This window comes from Arvicanthis niloticus, chromosome 13, assembly GCF_011762505.2.
Source record: "Arvicanthis niloticus isolate mArvNil1 chromosome 13, mArvNil1.pat.X, whole genome shotgun sequence".
Classification (NCBI taxonomy): Eukaryota; Metazoa; Chordata; class Mammalia; order Rodentia; family Muridae; genus Arvicanthis; species Arvicanthis niloticus.
In genome coordinates this window covers 69828459-69848528 of record NC_047670.1, presented here as the reverse complement: position 1 = coordinate 69848528, position 20070 = coordinate 69828459, and the positions used below count along the sequence as shown (strand labels likewise).

At 42.4% G+C, this 20070-nt stretch overlaps 1 protein-coding gene across 3 annotated transcripts in view; it reads left to right on the top strand.

Moving 5' to 3' along the window:
- The first annotated feature begins 1972 nt into the window (after positions 1–1972).
- The window catches only part of Nell2 (neural EGFL like 2), a 285634-nt gene continuing 267536 nt past the window's right edge, over positions 1973–20070 (top strand). The window contains exons 1-3 of one of the 3 annotated variants that reach the window (XM_076911953.1): positions 1973–2111; positions 2829–2914; positions 3320–3448. In XM_076911953.1, coding sequence (XP_076768068.1) covers positions 2851–2914; positions 3320–3448 — 193 coding nt within the window. In that variant the 5' untranslated portion in view covers positions 1973–2111; positions 2829–2850. Of the gene's footprint in view, positions 2244–2282; positions 2486–2828; positions 2915–3319; positions 3449–20070 lie in introns of those variants that run through there. The other 2 variants (XM_034517056.2, XM_034517055.1) reach the window with 2 other exon arrangements.

Sequence of the window (20070 nt, the reverse complement as noted above, 5' to 3'; positions counted from 1 at the left end):
TGAAACTCCGTGTCCCACTTCTCTCAATCACTGCACCAGCCAAGCCCCACCTTTCATCTCCTAGCATGCTCCTATCATGTTGGGGGATTTCTTTTGTTAGTATAAATCTCACTTATGAATAAAGTGCTGGGCATGAGTATGTGCTTATAGTGAAAGAGGACCCTTTTACAGTCTAGTATGGTCAACCATTTTGACCAAAATTTCATTTTGTGGCCAATTTATGTGTTTGCTTATTTATGGGCAATGGCAAGGTCTCACATAACCTAAGCTGGTCTTGGACTCACAATGTAGCTGAAGATGACCTTGAATTCTGATCTTCATCTTCTTCATCTTCTGAGTGCTGGGATTACACGACAAAAAGGGAGAATGAGCCAAGGAGTGCACACACATGATTGCATGACACCTATCTATGTGGGCTGCTATCAGTAGAACCTTTTGCACGCTGAGCGAGCACTCTTGTTAATATATTATTTTTTAAATAGATATTGCCTAGGTGATAAATTAGAAAATTAGCTGGTTCAAACATCAGAGATTTTTTTATTGGACATTTCTCTAGGACTCTAAAGTGAGCCTTGCTGTGTTAAACCAAGTTCATGCCAACACTGGTCTCTGCCAGAGGTTCTGGGAGAGAGGGTTTTTTTTTCTTTTTCTTTTTTCCCCTTTCCATACTAGAGTTCACTGCAACTCCCTGGCCCATCACTCTTCTCATACTGCTTCACTGGAATCCACCTTCCGAGTCCTCCTCTCAGGTAGGAATGTTGTAGATACTGGGTATGTTTCTCTACTTACATCCCTCTGGTTTCTCTTCCAACCATAGTTTAAATAGCACTGTTCATTAATACACATTTTATGTAGCCATTATTGATATTATTTGATATTATATCAATATGATGTATGTTGATATTATATTGTTCAATATTTGAGTGTACTATTGTAGAAAGATCTTCAATTTGCCCAAGAAATAGTTTCCTTTTCATTTATTTTACTTGGTGTAATTTAGCACATTTGAGATGTTGTATAACTGCCCTTCAATCCTTATATGGGGGCATTGAAATAGTTTTCAAAGTTTGTAAGATTTGTCTTAAGATTTAGTGAAAAGTTTAATTAAGGGGAGATTAATAAATACTATAGATAAAGTTCCAAAATTCTGATCCCCCATTAAATATTCCAAGAACTTAGGTAGGCATGTCTCCCCATCACTATGTCTGATGTGGTGTAAATGTGTGACATATTCTGTTCTGCAGGATCCTCAGGCTACCTGGGGCTTACTCTGTTTCAGGTCTTGTTGAAAGCAGATTCCAATTAATTGGAGGAGGGTTCAGAACTCTCTAGAAACAGATAGACATTTTGCTCATTCTTGAAACTCTTTAACTTATCCATGTTGGAAGATAAAGGACTTAAAAATTCAAATCAAAATTTAGGTAGCTCATGAAAATATATGTGCCGTTGATTTTTAATTTATTTATCTGGTCTTCTAAGAGTTACAAGTAATCCTACTCTTTTAGTCCTAAGAATATATGGGGAGGCGGTTGAGTAAAGTCTACATGAGTATGGTCAACAGTGGGCGGGGCTTCTAAGTCTCCTGGGCTCAATCTTTTGCTTAATAAAAATACTATGAATTTACCTACCTACCATCCTATCATTCATCTGTCATCTATCCTTTCATCTACCATCATCCATCCATCCATCCATCCATCCATCCATCCATCCATCCATCCATGCATCGTCTTATCTGTATCATCGTTTCATTCTAACACGTACCCACACTTGCTTTTCTCAGTGGGTAGAATCCCTTGCTCTGCCCCTTGACCCTTGCTGCTGTGTAGGGTCCTGGACTTTGGGTTTGGGAAGCACTCTATGGTTTCTGGAGCTGTCCAGCAGCCACTGGCTCCCGGCTAAGTTCTGTGTGCTGTCTGTGCCTGGAGGCTCTCCAGCGCCCCGCCCTGGGCAGAGAGCCTCTCAGTCAGGGTTGGCCAGGCTTCCCCTGCTCACTACCCATCTCCGCCTGTCTCCCTCGCCTGTCCAGCTTCACCTAGGAGTCCTGCGTGCTTTGGCTGGGTTCCTTTTCCCGCCCGGGAGGGGGTGCCCTGCGCCCGGGGCTGCCTTGCAGCGTGAGTGTCTAAGTGAGGGCTTCCCTCTTTTGCCCGAGGCGGCTGAGTGCCTTTCTTTGCAACCTCGCCTCCAGCGGCTGGGTGGTCCTTTCTCTGGCCGGGCTTTGGAGACACGCGCCCGATTTCCAGGGGGTGAGTGCAAACGCCGCCCATCAACTTGGCACCTGCGTTGAGATCCTAGGATCCTGAGCGGAGGCTGCGGTTGCGGGCTGGCGAGGGCGGTGGAGGACCGCTGCGGGCACGGCTGGCTGGACCAGGCGCTGCGTGTGTTGGGGGGAAAGAGGCCGCCCCGCCCGCGCCCCGGCTCGCGCCCCGCCTCCCGGAGCGGTCTCGGCGGCTCCGGGCTCTTGCCATTGTCTCCGCCTTTCCAACAGGTTCGGGCGCGGGAGCGCGGGCGGGTGCGGGGCGGCCCGGCCCGGCTTTCCCGGAGCCGCCTCCCTTCCTCCGCGTGCGCGCCCGGGCCGCGTGGTTCGGCGGGGCGCTGCTCCGTGCAGGTCCCCGCAGGTCCCCGCGAGCCTGACCTGGCTGCGGCCCGCCGCGTGCGGGAGCGATGCACGCAGAGGCGGCTCCAAGTTCGGCGCGCACCCGGGGGGGCCGCCCCGCTCGGTCTTAGGTGTCTGAGCCCGGGTGGCGACGCCGAGGCGGTCGCAGGAGGGGCCAGCTGAGCTTTCCCGCTTCACTCCCAGCACCTCTTGGTTTTTATCTTTATTTTTAAAGAGGGAGACGATGGACTGAGACGATGCACGCCATGGAATCCCGGGTGTTACTGAGAACGTTCTGCGTGATCCTCGGGCTTGGAGCGGGTGAGTGGCCGCCGAGCTGGGCCGGGATGTTCCCCGCCATGGGGTCGTCGCCCGGTGTCGCCCTGGGTTGGGGAGCTCTGGAGGGTTTTCATTTGGGTCCTTTCTGTGCTTATCCTGGGGACAGCAAGGCGGGTCACACCCTTAGGGTCTGTGGCTGAGGGGGAACTTTGCACAGAGAGGGGCTTAAAGTAGGTCAGGAGATGGGACCCAGCAGTTCTGCTATTTTAAGCTTGACAGCGCGTCCAGGTAAGGCTCTCCCTGAGGAGGAGCGAGTTGCCTCTTGTCAGCACTTCCAAATATTGTCACCAAGACGCGTGCTTTCTTTGCTGCTGTGGAAGCTTGCGTTTTAATGGCCCCCTTTCTTTCTTTCTTTCTTTCTTCCCTATCCCTCCCCACTCCCACCAGTTTGGGGGCTTGGTGTGGACCCCTCCCTACAGATTGACGTCTTAACAGAGTTAGAACTTGGGGAGTCCACAGCTGGAGTGCACCAAGTCCCGGGACTGCATAATGGGACGAAAGCCTTCCTCTTCCAAGGTATGGCCCAGTGTGGAGCCCCATGTGTGTTGCGGGGAGCTGGCCCTGCGGCTTCTGATAACTTGGCTGGAGCTGCTGGGGATTGGCAGAGAGTTGCAGCTGGGGCGGGGAGGGGGTCGTCTCTGTGCTCTCAGGGCCTGGCTCTTTTAAAGTGGGTTCTTCCCCCACCCTAATTTCCTGAACCCCTTCCTCCTCCTCCTCCTCCTCCTCCTCCTCCTCCTCCTCCTCCTCCTCCTCCTCCTCCTCCTCATCTTGGCGGTTCGGTTCTAATGGATAGTGCCTTAATTACCGACTAGAAACTCCAGAGGCAGATGGGTGATTTGGGCGTCTAGGGAACAATAAATTGTAACACAAACGCCTCATTTGGGTAGAATGGATTTGGGAAAGAAACAAGATAGCTCAATCTTGGTTAAGATACTGACCTTCCAAAGTTTCGGCGCCGTGGTGCCTGACCAGAGGAATTTCTTTACGGTATTTTTACTGCACATCTCTGTACTTGAAGCACAATTACCATGGAATGCTCCTCATCCTTCCTTTCCCATCAGCGACGAGGGCAAGGGAACGATACTGTTACAATTATTTTGAAATCATTTCAAAGGGGTGTTCACAGAAGCACAGCCCCGTATCACCATAATTGTAAGTGTAGAATTTTAAAACTTTTTTTTCTTTTTGAACTCAGTGGATATTGGCTATTCATTACTGTCCAGATTACAAATTAGGTTTGAATATACTGTTCAGTCAAAACCAATTTTCAGTAAAAAAAACAAAACAAAACAAAACAAAACAAACAACAATAACAAAACCAGCCAGCAAATTTGAAGTCTTCTCACCTTGTGGGAAGGAGCTTAGCTTGAGGGTCTAAAAGGGGGCTAAACTGTCCAAGGAGATGGGATTTATGAAAAGCACAGAGGAAGATCCTGTGTCTGGAAGATAAAGGCGTCCGACCCCACCACCCACAGGGTGTGTACGTTACTTGTTTCTTTTGTTATTGGGAGCTATGGCTTCAAATGAAGTCGTGCAACTTATAATTACAGAAACGTTGGCTATGCAAAATGCAACCAAGCCAGCACACTGCCATCCAGGAGCAGACATAGGCTGTTTCTGTGGTGGCGCTGTTGCTGCATCCAGCCACCGTGTGTCACCATGGACAGCAGCCGCTCATACGCTCTCTGTAGGGAGAGGGAAAAACTGACATGTGTTGCATTTAAGAGGAGTTTGTGTTCATAATAAATTAAAATGTAAGCTCTTTAAAAAAGGGTTTCAGTTAAAGTTCTTAATTAGTGTTTTTATTGTGACAAGTGCTTATGATATTTTCTTTACTTTCAGATGCTTTGGGGAGGGTGGGGCTGGGATACTGAAGACAATAGCCAAATGTAATCAAGGAAGTAGAGCTCAATTGTCAGCAAAAATTCAGTTAATAGAGATGTAATTAGGCATAGGCTTTAGGCTTATGCTGTGTTATTTCTATCTTTAATTTTTAGTCTCTTCGGACAGGGACTTATTATTTTAGGACTTGACAGTTGGAGTAAAGAGAAAGCTTAACAAACCAAGTTTCTAATAATCATCTGCATTGTATTGAATTGTTAGGATAACCTCAAAGGCTCCCTTTAGCCTTCCTAAGGGTACCAGCTTTCTATACAGAGTGTCCATCTGTCAAAAGGAGAAACCAGAAATGTACATTTTATGTGAGACAATTGGACAGTTACATATTGAAGAGTTTGACAGTTTCTAGGCAACAGTCTCAGGGTATCAGTTTCTTTTTCTGGTTAATTTAAAGCAATATTTATTTCTATATAAATATTCAGCTTCTTTAAAGTATGTATTGTGTTTTTAAAAACATGGCCAATGCCATATGTTTTCTTTGAATTGTGCTCAGTTGGTGGATGTCAGCTCCCACTGGTGAACATCTTTTGTTTCCTAGCTAATACCAAGCTCAATATTAGAAAGAGCAAATGCTTCACAAATATAGATTTCATTCAAAGATTCAGAATTACACTTCCTGCCACATTACGTCTCTCTGTGTATTAACCTCTATTTACCGTCTGCTGTGTCCTTGTAAGGCATATATTCCCGATGTATTGATTGCCCTTTAGTAACCTCTCTTATTATAAGATTTGAATTCTGAAGTCAATGACAAGTAACTGATGGGCAGTTTTGCATCGCCTTGGAAAGGTCTTTCCTCAGATGTTAGGCAAGCAGCAGGCTTGAGGAGAACTCAGCCCTGCACTGTGCTATTTCACTGGATCCCCCTGGGGCTTAGAGAGACAAGAGCATTCAGACCATGAAGAGTTTTGAGGTTCCATTTATAGTGAATTGAGAATGCTGCCAGTATTTTATATAGTGTGTAAAATGCCATAGCAAGAATAGAAACAAATCAAAAAAATCCGAGAGGTGCTCCCAGATTTCATACAAACTTCATGTACAAGTTTTCTGTGCTACCAGATATATTCTAAACAAGGTGAAGTGATTTCTGAACCATCAGTTGCTTCTCCAACAGATAACAAAACTATCTTTCTGTCTTTGAAATAAGAAATCTCCAAACACATTCGTCTCATGACTGTTTACTTATTTAGTATTTTTCGTTTTGGTTACTTTATTTTCTCTTTCTGATTTCTGAGATACATGCATTTCAGTATTTTGAAATTATGGATGTTTTAAACTATGACTTTTTTTTAAAACTACTGTGAAATATGAATCTACTACTTAACATTTTGTTTTATATTCATAGTAAAGCCTATACTTCCAAATCATAACTTTTTATTGAAACATCAACCATAATATTGCAACACCATTTTATTGTTGCTAAAATTTGATTTACAGTTGCTTTGAAAATTTCATGAGATTTCAAATCCAACCATTTCTTAATACATGTGGGCTTTGGATTATGCCTGTTATAATAATGACTTAATTTGTCTGGGCAGTAGTTTGGGGTTCTAGTCATTTCTGGCTGTAATCTGATACAAAGCCCCAAACACACTTATTATGCTTTTAAAAAAATATAGCAGCATGTGCTGGTAGTGAAAAGATTTGCAGCAGGGTATAAGGAGTTTCAATTCTAAGGATATTGAAACTGTGAATAGATTCTCCCCTCCTTGCTTGGGAACCTCGCTAGTATTTTGGCAGATAATGATCATAATAATTTTATTTTCTCTGTGTACATGAGAGACCATAAGGAACAAAGGATACACACAAAGTTAGCATGGGTTTTAGCTCTTTGATCATAACAGTTCATCCAGACTCCCAAAATAGGTGATCTCATCTGTCTTCTTATGAAAATGACTTCTGAAGTGTTTTTAGATTGCATAATCTCATTAACCCCCGAAGGGTAGATAAAATCAAAACAGTTTTCCCTTAGTTGATAATATAAAAGTAGCCTTAGTAATTCTTTTTAAAGAACTCTAACATTTCGAAGGAAAAGGCATTCCTAGGCATTTGGTGGTAGGCCAGTGATACTGGTAGGTGACTTCGTTACAGTGCAAGGGGGTGATGAGGGCTTGTCTTCAGTGATGTGTAAGATGCACCTCTCATTGGTGTGACAAGACACTTGAAAAAGAAACTTGGAGGAATGGTTAGTTTTGGCTTGCAGTTCGAAGGGGAAGACATGGGGAAGAGAATGGATGTATTTGTGGTGCAAGGAGCACAGGGGTAAGGGTCAGGCATGGTGAGGGTCAGGCATGGGTGAGGGTCAGGCATCTTGAACGTTGCAAGCAGAGGGAGATGAACACTGACTCTCAGGACTCTACCCCATTTTTCTCTGTGTTCAGTCTGAGACTATAATGACTGCAGGCTCTGGACCACCTGCATTCAGGGCTGGTCTTTCTTAGAAACCTTGCTGATACACACCCTCTCAATCTATGGTAATCCAAAATTCAGTTAAGTTGACAGTGAAGATAAACCATTCTAGTGGGAGCCTGTGAGCTTCAGGGTAATGGCTGTGGATGCTCTCTGAAAGAGTGAAGTAACACAATGATCAGAGACGGGCTTAGAAACCAGGTCGACCCAGGCATAATGTCACAAGTTGTGCTGCTTGTGAGAACACTCACATGTGTACTTACTTCTGTGAGCTTCAGGACCCTCGATGATGAAGTGAATACTGTTATAAGTTAAGTTCATCCACCCAAATTATTGTTGCATAATTACTAGGTCAGTGAAACTAATTTTAGACCTCTAACCTCCTGAATTATGAAATAATAAATATAGTAATAACTGATAAATACTGCCATGTTTTTGATTTTTAAAAAAATTTATCAGCAATAGGTAACTAATGTACTTTGTTGTCTAGAATTAGCTGCTTCTGTAAGAAATACCTAAACCTGTGGAAGGAGCTTTGGAATCAGGCATTGGGCACATAGAATTCCAAGGAGGGTGACAGGGCTTCTATATTTAGGGTTCACATCAGTTGAAGTAGTCTCTTAGTATCTTTAATGCTGTGTGACCAGTTGTAATGCTTCCTCTTTTATTTCTTATTTGTTTCCTTTGAGTATATTTTTGCTTATTTCCGGTGAAGTTATGCCAGTGCTGCTTATATTTATAAAACCTCTAGGTCTAAGTTTATCCTCCATTCCCTAACCTAGTCAGTCAGTCTCTCTGCCAATCCATCCATCCATCCATCCATCTCTCCATCATCCATCCATCCATCATCCATCCATTATCTATCTATCTATCTATCTATCTATCTATCTATCTATCTATCTATCTATCTTCCATCCATCTATTGTTCAATCCTTATTGTCCCATTCTTTCTATTAGCCTTGAGCTTTACTTTGCTATTTTTTTCTACTTCATTGAGATTCTGCTCTGATGAAGGGCATTCCTTGTGGGTGGCTCCCATGTCTTCCTTATGGCAGAAAGGCAACATTGTCTCCTTTCAATCTCTGTGTAACAACATTAATTCTTTCAGTGAGGATGAGAGCTACTCTCCCAAGGGCCTCCACCAATACTATCACTGCAGGTTTTACAATTCACCAGCATTCTTTGAAAAGGCACATATATTCAAACCATAGCGATAGCACTGTGCTTGGGAAAGATTTGACATGATAGGGTATTTGATATGACTTCTGGGTTCTGACTCTGTCATACATTGCCTGGTGTGCCATCTTTCATATTGTCCTAGTAAAATGTACTTGCCACCCCCGTGTGTGTGTGTATGTGTGTGTGTGTGTGTGAGAGAGAGAGAGAGAGAGAGAGAGAGAGAGAGAGAGAGAGAGCGTGTGTGAACATGCTTGTAGAGGCCAAAGGTCAAATTTAGTTTCAATCCTTAGAAAGTACCCACCTTGCATTTTGAGACAGGGATTCTAGTGGCTTGGGGCTCTCCCAGCAGGGTTGTCTTTCTAGCCAGTGAATAGAAAGGATCTGCCCAGCTCTGCTTCCTCAGAGCTGCTAATGCCAGCATGTAACACATGCCCAGCTTGCTTGCTTTCTTCCTTCCCTTTCCTTCCTTTTCCTTTCCTTCCCTTCCCTTTCATTCCCTTCCCTTCCCATCTCCTCCTCCTCCTCTTCCTCCTCTTCCTCCTCATCCTCATCCTCCTCCCCCTCCCCTTCCCCTCTCTTCCCCCTCCCTCCTCCTCCTCCTTCTCCTAAGATAAGAGTTTCTCTCTGTAGCCCTGGCTGTCCTTGAACTCTGAAGACTAGACTGGCCTTGACCTTGCAGAAACCTGAGTGCTTCTGCCTTGCCAGTGCTGGGATTAAAGGCGAGCACCACCATTTGGCTCTCAGCATTTATTTATATGGAGTTAACAGACTGAACTCAGGTTTGCATGCTTGTAAAGCAAGCGCTTTACTGAGCTTTTCCAAGCTCCCAGACTATACACTTAACAAACTCCTCATCCTTTGCTCTAGCTTTCCATGTCTTTTTCTGACCAACTGCAAATTTTTAAATATGTTTCTGCTCTGTTTTTGTGTTCCTGGTATTCACTGTATATCTGGTTAAAGCAGCCAATGATAGTCAGGAAACATTCTAAAGATTGTGTTGACTTGAAACTTGTTTCAGATTAACTAATCCTTCCTTCTACAATGCCTCAGGGTGTGGACAAAATGTATCCAGCTTTTTTGCTAGAGTGTAACACAATGCCTCTCAATCCAATTCTCTTCTGAACCCTCATGAGCAGTCTTCTCTCTGCATCTGCATTCCTACCAGCATTCTGTTCTTCTGAGAACCATTCACTGAGCTCCACTGACTGTACTCTAAATGTTTTCAAACCCTTTTCCAATTTTCTCCCAAACACGGGTGATTAAGTATTTTAACAGGAAAGACCCACTTGTTTTCTGTGTTAATTTCTGTTATCATGACAAAATACTTTAAAGAAAGAGGGAAAAATAATCAAATTTGCCTCCCTCCCTTTTTTTCTGTCCATGAAGAGCCACTAGTTTAGTTGCTTTGGGACTGAGTTAAGTCAAGACATGCCTGCAATGGAAGAGGCAGCTGGTCACCTCAGCACCCCAGAAGCAGGGAGAGAGGAACAGCTGGGACAAGCTGTAACCTTTAAAAGCACACCCACACTGACCTAATTCCTCTGCCTTCTACTGCTTCAGAATCTACTCAGCTTTAACTTCATCAGTGCATTAATACATTTAGGAAATTAGGACCCTTGTGATACAGACACTTCTCAGAATTGCCACCGACTGGGTGTCAGACTTTCAACATGAGAGTATCTGTGTGGATACTTCACCAGCAAATCCTAAGCCTGTCTTGATTTTTGATGAATTGCTTGTCTGTTTCTTATGAGGTTTTGGGGATTACATCTTATTGGAGATTTTGATCTTCTTCTACCAGTATTTTTATACAACTTCCCATATTTGGAGAGTTTTCTCCAAATAAGCTGCCTCCTTCCTTTTCTCTCTCTCCTTGAAGCCTTGTGATCCTAACATTTGCTTTCATGACCTCTTGACATATTTCTTCCCAGGTGGCATATTTCAAGAGAACACATCTTTGAGCAACCATTTTTGATATTTTGTTCTGCTCTGTTGCTTTTTTTTTCCATTGTAGTTTTCAGTTTCAGAGTGAGTTTGAGTTTTAAAAAATAATTCCAGTTTTCCAAGTGAATTTCTACAATGAGTCTTTAGCCTTCTCACTGAATTGTCTCTTTATATTTCTTTTAAAAAATTTGTGTGTGTGTGTGTGTGTGTGTGTGTGTGTGTGTGTGTGTGCATGCCAATGCATACTTGTAGAGAATATCTTGTGGGAATTGATCCTTTCCTATCATATGGTTCCCAGAGAATCAGCTCAGGTTTTCAGGTTTGGCATCACACTTCTCTTAGCTGCTCTGTCTTTTGATATTTGTTGAAGTGTAATGAGTTTCTTCAGAACAGTTATATTAGTTAGCTTTTGTCAATTTAACCTAAGCTAGAAGAGTCATCTGGGAAGAAGGAACGTCGGGTGAGGAATTGCCTCTCTCAGATTGGCCTATGGACATGTCTTTTGGCCACTTTCTTGATTAATGATTGTTGTGAGATGGTCCATCCTACTGTTGGTAGTGACACCCTTGGGCAAGTAGTCCTTGGTTGTATACAACAATCAGCTGAGCAAGCTGCAGGGAGAAAGCCAGTAAGCACTATTTCTCCATGACCTCTGGCTCAGTTCCTGCCTTCAGATTCATGTCTTGAGTTGCTTCCTTGACTTTCCTTGATGATGAACTACAATCTGGAAGCCAAACAAAACCCTTCCTCCTCAAGCCATTTTTTGTCAGTTCTCATCAGAGTAATAGAAGCAATCTTGGACAGTAATTGTTCTAAGCATTTTTATAAGATATTTCATGTTTTTCTAATCGTTTCTGGTTCAGGAACTGCGAGAGCATTCTTATTTTCATAATGCTCTCGCTCTGGTTTCCTGTTTCTGAATGTGCATTTGAAGAAATAAGGACTTAGTCTCATCTTCATAGATTTGCTTTGTGTCGGGAGCTCGTCATCAGTCAGAAAGTCCAGTGATTTGGGGTAGGCCATTTGATGTCCTGTGTGTGGTGCTCGTGCTACAGTTCTTGGTCCCACATTGTAGGTAGTCAGAGCTGTTTCCTAGACCCACTAGTGTGGGTCTAAGTTGGTTGAATATATAGGGAGGATCAGGATTTTGTACTTACAGGGATGGCCTGCAGCCTGAGTCTACAGAGAATACTAGTTGTTGATTTGGGCCTGTTGTCTCTGTGGGAAGGTTGGATCTGAGAGTACCAGCTTAAAAACTAAGTCTGTGTGCTGTGTGATTGCTTCATATTGGGGTGGATCTGATGTTCAGGACAATGGAGGTCATCCCCATACTATTAGGGGTTGGGGTATATAATGCCATGTATGCTCAGGCCTGCAGCCTGAGTCTGTTGAGTACTGGCTTCCTACTTAGATTACTTTGGGATCGAGGTCTCTTATGGAGATAGGTGGGCCTGAAGACTACATTTGTGTGGCTAATCTGAGCCTGGAGTTGTATATCACACCTTGGTGACAGGGTAGTCTGATGGCCCAACCTGCAGGTACTAGACTAGATCCTGGGACTGTGGAGGCCAGCCCAGTGCTTCATTTTACCATAACAGGCCTGTTTGAGGTTTGTGTTGCAGAGGTGGTCCCTACATCCCTTTCTTCTAAGAGAAGAATCTGAAGGCAGATTCTCCAGGATATGTTGGCCAAGGTTGGGGAGGGGTATGTGACAGGGACATAAAACCACCTCTTCTACCCTTTTCAATATGTCTTCTAAAGTTTCTGCACTGTATCTGGTATTATAATCTGTCATTGCATCCATTACCATCTCAGATGGCATTGCTCATGTGGTCATTGTCCAATTTGCTGTTCTTTCTCTATACCAGGAATAGCACTTTTGAGTCTTGGCCCACCATCTGGTTGGTATGTTCTTTCTAGGGCTTTTGAACTGATTTGATTTATATGATAGGCTAGAAAGATGAGTTGGTGCTGAAGAGCAATGACTGCTCTGCCAGAGGGCCTGGGTTTGATTCCTAGTCTCAGTAACAGCCCACAACCAGCTGTAACTGCACTTCCAGGGGATATATGACTTCTTCCTGCTTTCTGGCACACTGCATGCACATGGTACACAGACATACATGGAGGCAAAATACTCAATACACATTAAATACAAACAAATACATTTCAAACAAAATTTTTAATAATTATATGGCTTTTAAAACTAATTTATTTGATTTTCTACTGATATAAGATTTGGCAATGGCATGGACATGTTGTGTTGGGAATTTGATGTAGATCTTTAGCAGCTGCGAGACAGTGTGCTAGGTTGAATGATAATTCTCCAACTATCTACATACTAACTCTCAACTCCTGTGAATACTGTTATACAGCAGAGGGCACTTAAGTCTGAAGATGCAATTAAGGTTATTTAGGTAGTCAGCTAGCTTTAAAATAAGAGGATTATTCGTGTGTTAACATTGTCTGGCCTGTCTGGGCAATCAGCATTTTGTCCTGGTAGGGGGAGACCTTTGAGTCACTGTCAAAGTGACACAACATAGAACTTGGTGGTGCTTGCTGTCTTTGAGGGTAGAAGAAGCATACATGAGCCAAGGAATAAGGGCAGCCTCTCTAAGCTGTAAAAAGGAAGGAGTGCATCTCACTGACACCCTTGGCTTCCCTTCCTGCATCCCAGTTTGACCTTCTGAAGCCCAGACTGTGAAGTAGAACACTTGTCTGGTTTTGCCTTTATGCTTGGTGTGATTTGGCACAGCAGGAGTAGTAGCATCTGTTTTGGAACTGAGAACTCATGTATGATTGAATTCAACTTTCTTTTGAGCCCTCAACCAGCTCCCACAATTCTGTCTGTATGGTGGCTCGAAACTTGGTCTTGAACTTGACAGTTAAAATTATGTTAATCATTCTTCATGGTAAATACAGAGTCTGTAATGAATGCTCTCCGGGATTTAACCATGTGCTAATTCTGAGAACAAACATTCAAATTGAGTATATATATATATATATATATATATATACTCAATTTTACAATTTTGTGTATGTACTCAACATATACAGAATATACAACATATATACTGGAGATATATATATATATATATATATATATATATATATATATATATGGGATATATATATATATATATATGGGATATATATGGGATATATATGGGATATATATATGGGATATATATATCTCCCATTCTGTCTCCTAGAAGTTAATTCAGAAGATATAGTTAGAAGGGGAAAGGAAGCATGAATGTTTTGTTAGTGGGCTGGGCTGTTAGTATACTACTGGACACCCAATGAGTAAATAGTTACCTCTTGACAAGAGCAACTACAAGTGCTTGGGGGTTCTGATGGAGACTGCTGGGTTTGATTCTGAGCAGCTGTGGTCATTTGGGAGGGCAGTGGAGAGTGCATGTCATGATCAAAGTGTCACTTGCCTAATGGTTGAGATGACCCGCTACTGCCTCTATTTTACTCAGTCACTCTGTACATCCGGGTTGGTTGCAGAGCACTCTTGCAGGCACCTGCGCTCTCTCATATCCTTGCTGCTGTCTGTCTGTGATTCAGTACTTGCTAAGGTGCTAAATGATGGCTCAGGCAGCAGGCATTAAGCCCTTATGGATGTGACATACTTCCTGTCACTAAACTTTCACTTAGCACATATTCCTTCTAGTTTAAGAATTATAAGGGAAGAAAGGAGCGGAACACAGCTTCTTTCTCTCCCTTACAACCCGCTGAAGGTAGCTGGAATCTTGGGCCTGCATATGCGGAGCTGTCCTTGGTGGTACCTCTGCTAACAGTTTGTGAAAGAGAAGTGCCATTTTCTACAAAGGGCAGATGCAGCATGAAAGAGGAAAGAAATGACAGCATCAATGCCAAGTTATTGTTCATAGGCAGGAGCAGCTAGGACCAAAGGCTCTGGAGCTGGACATTTTGGGGTCCAGTCTTCGAGTTCTGTATCAAGTAGTTGTATGAACTTTCTCATATTAAGGAGGCTGAGGCAGGAGGCTCAGGAGTTCAAGGCTAGCCCAGACAAGCCTTGAAAGAGAAGGATCAGGGGTGTGCCTATGCATGGGGAGTGTCTGTATCTTTAGCATGCAGAAGGACCCAGGTCTAAGGCTCGATACCACAAGGAGTGTGTATGTATATCACTGGTAAGAAGGAATGACAAATGCAGAAGAAGTAAAGACAGAAACAATTCACATGAGAGTTACTGAAGGATAAACTAGACTTACTCACATGTTTATAATGACTAGTCGTTAGGACAGAAAACAGAATAAGGTTTCTTTAATCTCCCCTAAAAAAGGCTCTTTCAATCCAGAATAATGGATGAAAGCGTCTAACGGGAGACAGGGCAGCTGTGTTGCAGTTTTTCTACTGCTGTGATAAAGGCCGTGGCCAAAAGCAACCTGGGGAAGACAGGGTTGTTTGCCTTATATATTCCATCATCGATGGAAGTTAGGGACGGAACTTGAGCGAGAGCAAAGGTGGGAACCCAGAGTGAGGAGACTGAAGCAGAGGCCTTGGAGGAAAGATACAGGCTTATCTTCCATAGCCTTCTAAGCTTGTTTTTTATACAACCAAGGACCCATCTACCAAAGGGTGATACCACTTCCGAATGGCTGGGCCTTCCTACATCAATCACTAATCAATCCCCCTACCCTGGACTTGCCTACAGGCCAATCTGAGGGAGACATTTTCTCCACGGATGTGAATTTGGGTAGAGGGGATGAGAGCAAATGGCAGGTTTGGATAGAAAGGGGTGCGTCATAGCCTGACATGTGCCTGATCCAGAAGTGAGGTGACAGGAGAAAGGCTCTGTGACTCTCCTCTGGAGTCACCCTAACTTCTCCAGCACAGTCATATCTTGGGTTGTTAGTCCTGTGCTGTGGAGAAAATTGTTAAACCTTCAGAAAAGAAGCCCAGGCCTCCCTTCCCCTGGTTGTGCTGGGTTCCAAGCTTGGCAGAGAGTTGTTACGGGTGACGTGCAGTGGACTTGGCCTATTGGTTGGTTGTATCAGTGAGGGTTCTCTAAAGAAACAGAAACACAATGTGCCTTCCAGTCTACACGTATTCTTGATCTGCCTTACTCCGATCTGGTCATTTCTCTGACATTTATCGTCTGACAGACTGCTATACTCAGGTATCATTTTACTCCGCCGATCTGGTCATTTCTCTGACATTTATCGTCTGACAGACTGCTATACTCAGGTATCATTTTAGTTGTTTATTATCAGCAGCTGGAAGCTCCTAAAGGATGGCATCATTGTTTTACTCATGGTTACGTATCCAAGAGCCCAGTGCTCTGTGAGGATTCCACACACACATTTCCGACTAAATGATATTCGGTCTTGATTTTGATATCTTGGAGATTGGGAGCCTGTCTTGTTCCTTGAAGCCTCCTAGTCTGCAAACTCTTCACTTTACAGTGCTCAGTAGACCTTCAGTGAGCAAACACTGTGACATTAACTCAGTCATGGCAAATCTGACTTTGGTAGCACATTATTATGTTTTGGTTGCATAAACTCAGAAGAGGCTGAAGAACCACCCCATCTCAGCGATGCTCTGTTCTCTAGTCATGAGGAACTCGGAGAGTTGAGAAAGGCAATTTTTCTCCACACAATGCTCTGAATTACCCGGAGAGGCCTCTCCACAGCACATGTTGAAGATCTTAGGCTAGCCGACTGCTTCTTGAAATTGAAAGTTTAAAATTTCAGTTTGAAGAGTGATGAGCTGAGGAGTTGGCAGGAACACTCACACTGAAATAAATGTACCGAGAAACATTTGGGAGCAGATAAAGACTCGTTTGGATTCTACTGTGTCTCTTCTCCACTGTTGTAGATAAGCCAGATATATCGGACTGTGTCTAGAAAACAGTTGCCAGGCGTGGAGACAACTCCAGGTGGAACACACTTGGAAGAGGCTGGAGTCATTAGCTCAGAGACTAAACACAGCAATGCAGGGATTCCTCTTAGAGACCAGAGACACATGTATGGGAAGACCTAAATTGGCTTTGGTTGCTCTAGAAGAATGGCCCCCACATGTTGGTTGTAATCAGTATTTTCCTCTTGTCTCTGAGAGTGAATTCCAGGAGTTTATATTTTGAAATAGGTTCTTTTTGTGATGTTAATGTTCAGTTAAGAAGCATTGTCTCAGACAAGGCTGTCCTTCTATGGTCTCTAACTTCAGAGGCTGTGGAGTACTGGAATGTGCACTCTGCAAATGGAAATGAGGTCTAAGTATAAAAACATACTCTGAAGACAGTATAAAAATGCAAAACTTCATTACTGTTTTATGGTGATTTTATGTTGAATAATATTTTGAGTATAGTGGCTCAAATAAATGTGTTATTAAAATTAAAAGTTTCTTTTTACATTTTAATGTGGTTATTAGAAATTTAATTACACATGTGACTTATGATTCTCATATTTCCATTATTGTAGAGGGCACATCTAAGATAAAAAAAAAAGTCAGGATGAGTCAAACTCTGTGTCAATTTCAGAAAAATACTTTCAATAGGTTTCCTCAAAATTAATTGGCTCATTTTAAGGATTTTCCATTCATTTACCCACTAACAATGACAAAAGGCGTGTTTCTAATGTGTTCCAGAGGAGATTAAATGGGCAGGCAAACTGATTCAGTACACAGTGAATGGGAGTTAGATAGTTTCTAAGTTCACTGAGATTGAACTGGATTCTCACCTCTTCCTTCATCTTCTTATTGTAACCTGTGATGTCCAGGTTTTCCTAGTCTCCCCTCCACAAGACAGGCTTTAACCCTGTGTGCAAAACAATTCTCTCCTAAAAAGCACCTTGGGTTGTCCTGGGCTCTGAAGGTTGCTATTGGAACATGCCGTTTCCTTTGTTAATGCACTCAGCACTGCACGTGGAGGCTCACAGGGGTCACTCACAGTGGTCCACGCAGTTCTCCATGTACTGAGGTGTTCTACTTTTTATAACATAGCATCTAACTTATTTTGGTTATCTATCTAAGCTGAGAATATCCTAGAATGTGTCATTCTGCAGCCAATTCTGTGCTCATGATGACTGACTCACTGCCTGTGGAGGACCATTAAACTTCACGGGGAAAAGTTCTGAGAGGCCCATATTCTATCCTGGAATACTTGATCTATCTTTTTTTTTTTCTTTTTTAGTGATTTTTTAAAATTTCAGCAGAAATGGATAACTGAAACCCATTACAGGAGTTTGTTTGATGACATGCACTTGTAACTGAGACAAGTTCTTCCTGGAGGTTGACAATTTATCCCAAGGAGAAGTTAAAAGGCAAATAGATTGTATGCTCAGGGATGCCAGAGAGATGGGGTGTTCCTAGTGGTGGATGGTGAACCTGTGTGCTTCCTGCCAGCCTGTTGCCCTTGTTTGCAGGAAGATGAGACACTCATGAGTGTATTTTTCCTACATTTCATCAAATTCACCAAATTGCTAGGTATATTATGAATACAGATCTATTTAAAGCATGACTAGTCCAGAAAGGCAGCTTATTGCATGATGATCTATTCATAACTTGTTCATCCTTCTGAGACAGATTTTTTTTCCAAAATGCTTTATTTATCAATATTTGTATAAACATATATACTTATACACTTATAGGTGTATATAACCAATAATTAAACAATAAGATGTATTCAAAAAGTATGGGGGGTTGGGAAAAGTGGGAGGAAGGAGAGAAAGGGAAAAATTATGTAAATACAGTGTTCATATATGAAGTTCTCAAAAAGGAATCCAGTTTTTTAAAATGTTCAACAGATTACCTAACATTTTACAATATGAAAATAAATATGACCTATAATTATGTTAAAGGACATTTTAACTCACTACAAACTTCGATGTTTAAAATGAGATCAATAAAGATTATTTTACCCAGCATATTATCAAAAACAACAATAACATTTTATAATTCAAAGTATTTCTGAGAACAAGAAAATAGATTGTCAGGAACTAAGTCAGCAGAACCAGGGGTTCTTATTGCATGATGATCCATTCATAAGTTGTTCATTCTTCTGAGACAGATTTTTTTATTGGATATTTTATTTACATTTCAGATGCCATCCCCTTTCCCCATTCCCCCCTCCCCACACAGAGAAAACCGCTATTCCCTGCCCCCTTTTCCTTTTTGCTTTTATACACTTTTTAAAAATGTCAATCAAAGGCTTTATAAGTTTGGTAATGCTCAATCAGAAGTGTACCCTAATACCCAGCCTAGATCTATCAACTAACTTTGACTGGTGGAGACACGTGAACATCTGCCTCCATGCCCCCCTCTCTTTCTCAGATTTTCAAAAGTTCTGTTATAATGTGAGTATTGGCATTATTGCTTCTGTTACTATCTTTCTATTCGTTGATGTAATCGATAGTATAAAGCAAGAAATTTTAAAAACTATTGTGCCTTTTTAGTTTGTTTTTGGTTTTCAAATAAAAGTGAAGGGACCTTTCACTGTGGGAGAAGGAATACCACACTCCAAATAGAAGTGGGAAATGTGTTAAAGTTCCCAAAAAGGACTCATTATTAGCTCAAATTTGAATCCAGAGACCTTGGACACAGGCTTTCTTAAGAGTTTAAAACATTTAATATTTGGCTATTATTCTGAAACTAATGTCACACAAGAGATTTATTTGTTTATTTATTTTTATCAATTTATTCACCTTGAATTCAATGACAGAAATTGTAACTCATGTTAGTGTGACTTTTAGCATTTGCAACTCAAGTTGGGTTCACCCCCAGTAATAGTCTTCCTGCAACTCATCTTTAACTTTGATCCAGGACTGTATGTTCAGTGACACGCTGACTAGGACTCAGGAATGCAAGAACTGGACTCATCAGAAGTGGGTTGAGGACTTGGGGTGTGAAGTGAGAGCCTGGGAACCAACAGAAGCCCAGGAGGGGACAAGTGCGTGGACGTTGACTGTCGCTCACCTTGTGAGCATCGAGACCCCCATGTAGGGTCATCATTATCACCACGTTAAGAGTTTCTAGAAAGTGTCCATTATTCGTTCTGCAGATACCTTTTCAGAGCCAGGCGTCACAGAATTTTCCCATCTTTTTGCCACCCTGGGTCTGCTTTTAATAGTTTGGTTGCATTTGTAGCCAAAGCAATATAACCTGCATTGATCTTCGATCACGTATTTTCAAATTAGGACATGTTTCAGGAACAACTAGAGAAAAAAAGAATATTCACTGTGTGAATCACTGAGCAGGCAGGAAGCCTTTGCGGAGAGATAACCCACCTATTTAATGGACAATTACTTTTTATTCTGCTCAGCAAATTAGTACAGCTGGGGAGTGAAGCTGGGAAAAGGCCAGTTGGGCTGTGAAGCCCTGTAGTGCTGGCGGATTTCTACCAGTTTCTGAACCATTAATCACAGACATCCGACAAGCAAAAGACGTCCAAAGAGGAGGAGTTACCCTTCAACACCCGCACATGCACACGCACACGCACACACACACACAGAGTAAACAGGTATAACATTCAGACCAAACTTTCTTCATTTAAAGAAAGAGTAAATCAAGTTCCCTGCTAGTGTCCACAATGGAGGCGGAGTGATAATTTTAGCGGATTAAATATACAGAATTCAGCCAAAATAAATCTATAACAATACGAGTGAGGTCGTGGGAAGTGTGGAATACATGTTCTCTCTGCAGAGAGATGTGTTTTTAATCCAAAAAGACAGAACAGAATTTGCTGC